Source organism: Schistocerca piceifrons, chromosome 5 (genome assembly GCF_021461385.2).
Source record: "Schistocerca piceifrons isolate TAMUIC-IGC-003096 chromosome 5, iqSchPice1.1, whole genome shotgun sequence".
NCBI classification, from domain to species: Eukaryota; Metazoa; Arthropoda; class Insecta; order Orthoptera; family Acrididae; genus Schistocerca; species Schistocerca piceifrons.
This window is the reverse complement of record NC_060142.1, coordinates 337,312,713-337,320,269: the sequence shown is the minus strand read 5'-3', so window position 1 is coordinate 337,320,269 and position 7,557 is coordinate 337,312,713. Positions and strand designations below refer to the sequence as shown.

General features: G+C 36.4%; 1 protein-coding gene across 1 annotated transcript in view; it reads right to left on the bottom strand.

Annotated features, from left to right (window-relative positions):
* Positions 1 to 885: 885 nt before the first annotated feature.
* The window catches only part of LOC124798492 (minor histocompatibility antigen H13), a 39,475-nt gene continuing 32,803 nt past the window's right edge, over positions 886 to 7,557 (bottom strand). Inside the window, exons 5-8 of the mRNA XM_047261929.1 lie at positions 6,289 to 6,472; positions 5,828 to 5,948; positions 2,223 to 2,411; positions 886 to 1,423 (exon numbers count right to left, since the gene is read on the bottom strand). Of these exons, the coding sequence (XP_047117885.1) occupies positions 1,354 to 1,423; positions 2,223 to 2,411; positions 5,828 to 5,948; positions 6,289 to 6,472 (564 nt within the window). The 3' untranslated portion in view covers positions 886 to 1,353. The remainder of the gene's footprint in view (positions 1,424 to 2,222; positions 2,412 to 5,827; positions 5,949 to 6,288; positions 6,473 to 7,557) is intronic.

Here is a 7,557-nt window from a genome sequence, read left to right as displayed (position 1 = left end):
CTGCATCCATGAGCATGCTCCTCACCATGTCACACAGTACTAATCCAACCCTGGTGCAGTGCTACCTACACCTCTTGCTGACCAAGCAGTACTATAAGTACTCACAGCAGTACTGTAAGTTCCACCAGACTGTTGGCCTGCTTTCAGGGGTGTAATCTCCTCATACTCTTCCTAGCCATAATTCACTGTTGTTTATTGTTTCTATTTTGCTAAGTCTTTGTTTCTCTCTTGGGTTACTCACTGAGCCGGTTTGTTTGCTACGCCATCTCCACTACCATTCTCCCTCGTTGCTGACTTCTGTCCGTACTCAGTGACACACTGTTGACAGATCCACACTAGTTGGTCAGTCTCAGTTGGCTTCTTGAGTCTTTCCTGATCTTTGATTCCAGTCATGATAAGTTCATTCCTCAGGGAGGATAGACAGAAGATAGGGAAGGTTAGAAATTAGGGGTGGGGGGGAGAGGGAGAACACAGACTAATATAACTTCACTTCAAGAAGAGCTTAGTAAATGATACCACATGGACGTCAATACCTCATACTACCAATATTGTGTCCTTCCCAAATCATGATCCTCATTGTAAAACCTGCCCCATGCACACGATCTTCAGCAATTACTTCCAACCACAACATGAACAAAGCCAGAGCAACAGGTGAAACTACATATTATTAAACTTAGAGATACTCATTGCACAGCGACCAAACCGTGCAAGGGCATGATGAACATACTACCTGCCTCTGGGACAATCAATTTCTGAGAATGCTCTGCAGTAACACTCAAGGGACTTGTATCAGTTAACCTGTGCAGGCTATTTGGATCATTATACCTGATTTCAGTTTCCAGTGAAGCTTTCCTTCTATTTACATGTAATTGAATATTGAAAGAGTAGATGTACATAAAATTTTAATGGTAAAATTATATAAACAAATTCCATAAACAATAGCATTCACAGTCAATTTCACAGCTGTACAATTTTACAAAACCCACTGAAACTTGGCAACAGCATTGAGGATGCTGTGTTTCAGAGGTCACATTAAAAGGAAGCATTTACATGGAATCATTTTCACTCACAGAGGTACTAATTGCTAAGTACAAAAGACTGGAAAACATTTGAAAACTTTTTTGTACCTCTTGTGTGCATTTTCAATACTGAAAGTTTGACAGTTGTCTTCATTCGAGAAGTTCTGGAATTCTGGCTTCCTGAATGCATACTGTCATCTCTGCCTTACATTTTTAGATTCAATGTACTTTAGCACTGCTTAAAGGACTTTTCAAGTGCGTAAATTAAGTAGCGTTCAGGAATGAAATAAATGTCTCTGCACCTGTATTTAGATACACGTCTTTTTTTTTTAAATCATTTCTCTTTTTTACTGGTTTTATCTTCTGCAGCTTCTGGTTGTTTTTCCGAAGGGTGGTCTTCATACCTGTAAAAATGTCAGTTCATAACACCAAAAAAGTAAGAAAATTGTGAATTAAATTACTTCATTAAAGAGGTTCAATTAAGTACATTAAATATTTCACTTAATATCATTTAAAATGAAACTTTTCAAGGCAAGTAAGTACACAAAATTTACGAGATTTCCAGTACAAAATTGTTGAGGCTTTTAAGGTCACTTGTTGACGTATTGCCTGTTTGGGTTTTGTCTCAAGATTTTCGGCCGACATTTGCTTAATGATTTTTCAGACATTTTTTCAGCACAAGTGTCTACTGTCAACGGCTCACCCTCCGTACAGGAGCCGGCCACTTGGGCTGGATAGACACCAGAAAAATTGATAAATATCGACTGAAGACCCTAAGACAAAAGCAAACGTGCATATGCCCATTTCCAGTATATTCGCCACAATATGCTTACTTATTCTGCACTTTGGCCATTTGCACTCAATTTGGTGTGCAATATATGTATTACCACACATACTTTTATAACAGACACTTTTAGAATTACCCAAATATACATATGTAATTATTTACTGTTATATGACTTCTGATGTATTAATGTCTTGGGTTTTGAGAAAATTTGAGGAGAAGCAATTTTACTAAGGCTTTTCTCTTGAAATTTCTCAAGTAATATATATCCAGTGGCATATGCAATTTACGACCAATTTTGCTACTATTATGATGAACCTTAATTCAAGTAGGCCTACAGCCACTAATTCCCATATTTGGGGAACATGAAATACACAGATTTTACTTGATGTACTCAAGAGATAACTAAGAATACTCACTGGAACATTGCCTTGATGTCACCTTTCACAAGAGCTAGAGACAACGGGGTTCCTAAGCAGGCAGGAACAAGATACAACAATGCAGGCTGTGCATGCTTGAATATATGCATTACACATATTGTAGCCATGAGTCCAAGAAAGTATGCAACAAATGTTGCATAGAAATATGTGTTAGAATTTCTTTTCAAGCTGAAACATCACAAGGTGAAACAGAACTGATAAAACAATATTTACCTTTAACAAAGGCCAGTTTTACTAGTATGCATGAGAATATCCAATAAATAATGACTATGAGTAAACAATAGTACTATAAATTAAAATAATATTCTATCTGGTGCCGCCTCCATGCTTCATGATTGTTGTCTTGTCCTAACAAGCATAACAAAAGGAAAGGAAGTTGCTTTGACCTATTATATGAAGTTTTCTTATGACTTCATACAAGTAATCTTTCCAAGCCCTTGCAGTGTGAAATAGGGAAGCTGTACTTGCAACTGTGCATGATCATTATGGAAACAGTTACAGTAAATTGCACACAAACTCATACTCATGTTTCACAAATATATATTTTCAGTGGGGTGCCAAATTGTACCCACCATGTAGTTCCTGAAGTTTTTATTGGGGGAGGGGGTAGGATGTCAAACGGGTCGACTTGTTGAAGCAGGAGAGGCACCACAGGACATTTTAATTTCCACTGTCTATACTTTTACAAATAAATTCATAAAACTTTGTCAGCATGACCAGGAAGGATTCAGGATTCACACTCATAGCAGTGGAAGTTCAAAAACATAACAAAATAATTTTTTTTACATGTGACATTTCATCATTTTTTTCACTTACTACTGGCTGCATTTGTTGGTACAGGCACATTTTTCTTCATACATAAGCGATTCTTCAATGAAACCTGCATAGCATACATGCCATACTTACAGGTGTAAGAAACTCTACAATTTTCCAAATATATTAAAAACTATGGTAAAAATTGAGATAATTATAAAAGTTGAGTTATTTTTCCTAAATGTGCAGTTTGAAACTTAACCATTCATTCATTTTTTCATAAATTAAATAAATTCTAGAGTTTTATACACCTGTAGGTATGGTTTGTAAGCTGTGCAAAATTCATTGAAGAATCTTCTTACTTATGAAGAAAAGTGTACCTACAGCAACAGAATGGTTCAAATGGCTCTGAGCACTATGGGACTTAACATCGATGGTCATCAGTCCCCTAGAACTTAGAACTACTTAAACCTAACTAACCTAAGGACAGCACACAACACCCAGCCATCACGAGGCAGAGAAAATCCCTGACCCCGCCGGGAATCGAACCCCTACAGCAACAAATGCAGCCGTAAGTGAAAAAATGATGAAATTACACTTTTTTTTAAAAAAAATATCCTTTCTTGTCATGCTGACAAAGTTCTACGTACGAATTTATTTGTAAAAGCATAGACAGTGGAAATTACAATGTCCTGTGGTGCCACTCCTGTTCAAAGTTGATGTTGATGTCCCACCCTCCTTAAATTTTGTTTGGAAGCACCCTACACTTAACATTGATTCATGTGTCCACTGAACTGTAGAATAGTAAATAAGCTTATATTGTTTGTTTGACAACAATGCATGCTCAACCAATAATATATTCAAGCTTTTATATCAGTGTTTGCTGAGATGTGGAATATTTGTGGCTGTCAGAACTACCTTCGTCAAGTGAAGTATAGCATATTATATCCAAAAAAAATTGACAAGTTTTTCAATTATTGTTGAACTTTACACATTTCATTCCATTTTTATACAGTGTGTTCCATCTTTTAACCTTTAACGAGTTCCTGAAGTCTGAATGTGGTTTCACTGACACTTTCCGATACAGGTGAAGGTACTAAACCTCACTCCACTGAAGGCCAAATACTAGTCACTCTGTTAGTATAGTCAGTGAGCCATTGTTCATATGGAAGGAATTTTACAATCCACAGTTTGAAATATAAGCAACAAACTGAAAAATAAGTAAAGCCTTGAAACACAGTGGAAAGGTAACTGTGTTCAAAAATACATTACATCCCCTAAAACATAAGTAAAAATAGACAAATGGCAATGGAAAACCTAAGTAAACAATATCGGTGACTAAGGACATGTTGGAGGATGTTGGAGTGCCTACCCATTCTGTGCAGTGAGGGTTCAATGGAATGGGGTGCAATGACGTTATCCTGCTGAGACACAGAAGCCTACCACACTGATGAATCAAAAATGACTAGAAAAGGCAAAAAAAAAAAAAAAAAAAAAAATTTACAAAAACTGGACTGTTGGTGAATGGAACAAGACAAATAAACTACAATATTATCCTATTTTTTCTATTATGATAACAGAGACTTCCAAATGTAACGACATTTCATTTTGGGTTTGCTTCTCAAATGAAACTAGTACCCAAATTCTGCAAGACAAAATGGAATTCTTGAGATGCAAGATCCATGAAAATTCCAGAAGGATTGCACAGTTCGAGTCAAGCATCTCTTATCAGTGATGGTTTGCTTTATAGTAGGTAGCAAAGGAAATGGACGCTTTTATATTGTGAAAGGGATGACACATCAAGATACGTTGGCTACTGGTCATTACTGGAAACTCAACTTCATCTTTATGCACAATTCTGCACCATGCCACTATGTAAAATCTGTGACTCAATATTTAAATGAGTCCGCACAATTCTGCACCATGCCACTACGTAAAATCTGTGACTCAATATTTAAATGAGTCTGTCTGCTTAGCTGAGTGTAACGTGATTGCATACCATGCAATGGGACCGGATCCAATTCCCGGCGGGTTGGAGATTTTCCTCACCCATGGGTGGGGTGTTGTGTTATGTTATCATTGTTGTCACCACCACCGACACACAAGTCGCCCAATGTGGTGTCACATGAAGAAAGACTTGCAACCTGGTACCTGAACTTCCCCGTTTTGGAATGGCTAGGAAACTCACCAGCCATCAATCTAATTTTGAAGATGTCTGGCAAGGACTAAAGAGGAAGATTGCAAAAGGAGATATACGCACATACAAGACCAGACTGATGGAAAAAAAGTTGTCACGAAATGACACACGACAACTGAATTGGAGAATATACTGAAGAAACATAATATGAGTATGCCAAAGAGCATTAAAGATCTGATCACTTCTACAGGAAAACGCACCAAATACTGAATACTTTGTTCATCTACATGATTTTCAGTAAAATTGTGTTACATATTTTTTACTGTAAAACAGTTTAGTAAGTTCACTGAAATGTAGTATCAGTTTTAAATAAAATTTAAGTTTATAAAAAAAGCAGAATAAAATTGGTTAGTAAAAACACCGTGTCCATTTGGGGATTAAATAATTTGGCACCAACAAAAGTACAAGTCACTCAGCCTCCACATCCCAGACAGGTAAACTATATACGGAACAGACTTACAAAGGTAAACAATGTTAAAAATTGGAATAATGTAATATAAATGCATTACCGGCACACTGTAACAAAGTTTTCACTGAGAGTAGTTACAGACAAGGACTGAGGTGTATGTTTTTCTATTAATGCAACAGAACAAAATACCTAGTGAAAATATATTATACTGTACATAACACATACCTGTTGTCAAACCGTAGCAGCAATGCAATGAAGATACCAGGAACTACAATATCTCCTAATCCAAGCATAGCAAAGTTGTTAGCTGCTAGCCCTTGCTCCAGGAAGTCTTGGGGAAATACAACTGTAATAACACCACTTGTGAACGGAACAATTATTTGAAGAAAATTTTTTACTATAAAAACTAATGAAATAACAGAAAATCCAGGAAAAGGATAAAAAAATATATGAGGAAAGTCAAACAGCCTCAGTGATACTGACTTATGTGTCACCACAGATGGGTGCAATTGGATGGTTGAACTGTGCACTTAACACTAAAAAAAAATCAGTAATTGAAAAGCCAGCAAAGTATCTTTATGCACCATGCATGAACTAGCTGCATGGAAATGTTTGCCTTTCCTCATATTTGTTTAACATTTCAAGCAAAATCTTAACTTTGAGAAATAATGAAGACAGTAGCTTACGTTTGATAGGAGCTTCAAATGATTTAGCAACTGTGACCATCACATTAGTCCCAAAAACCCAGAAGATGTCATAGATAAACAGACCGCACAGGAGGATGCAGCCAGTGACAACATTGTTCAAGTGCAGCAGTTCAACACCATTGATGGCAAAGGCAATGCCAAATAAATTGTTGGCTACCCAGTGCTGGGAAAATATATTAAAAGTATTTAAGAGCAGACATCAAGGTTACATAGCATTATGCAATACAACACAATTAAAAGTCATGGCATATATCTCTGACATGTGGAAATCCAACTTCACAGTTGTACCGTTAGCTACAAAGATGTTGCATAAAATGTAACACACCAAAATTTTTGGAATAAAAGGAACAAAACCATTGACTAATAACAAAGTGCTGGAATATCTTCACAGCCGAGGATTTAACCCCAACTTTTCGCCCACTTACCATACCACATAAAAAATTACATCAGATTATCAATTCAATATTTGTGAAACAATCTTCTTTTTGCCTCATTAACCTTTAGTTAGTTTGTGAAATACAGATATCTCTATTTTCTTTCTGGTAAACTTCTGCAACTGACAATTTTGTTTACTCCATCTCTTTCTGAAATATGCAATCTGATCTTTCCTCTTCAGTTTTTCAATACGCATTTGTGGGTCAACTTTTTTTCCATTTTTCCAATATATCAAATGTTGAATTCCTTCCTTCAACCTCCATACTGCTTGTTTCTTGTGTTTCGTGGCATGTACCAACATTTCTTACACACAAGCCATTTGCTTTGTCTCTTTCTTACTAGATAATATGATTTCTGCATTGTATATTAGATTCAATTTCCAATAACTTTTACTCAAAGGTAATTCTGTTTATCTGGTACTTCCTGCTCTAGTAGAATTCTGTTTGTACCTTCCTTCACCTTTTTTCCCTTTCATAGTAGTCAAAACTTTTCATGACTGCATTCCTGTTTCCTGCTGTCTCACAATGTGTTAATTTTCAGCTGTCTGTTATTCACTCCTGCTCAGTGTACCTAGATCACCATGGAAAATATTTACTCTAACAATGGAAAATCCAGGATGGAATATAACAATATTATGAAAAGGAAAGTTGCTACTCACCATATAGTGGAGATGCTGAGTCGCAGATAGGCACAACAAAAAGACTGCCACAAATAAAGCTTTTGACCTGTAAGGCCTTCATCAAAAATAGAGCTTTTTTGTGACAGTCTTTTTGCTGTGCATATCTGCGACTCAGCATCTCTGTATATGGTGAG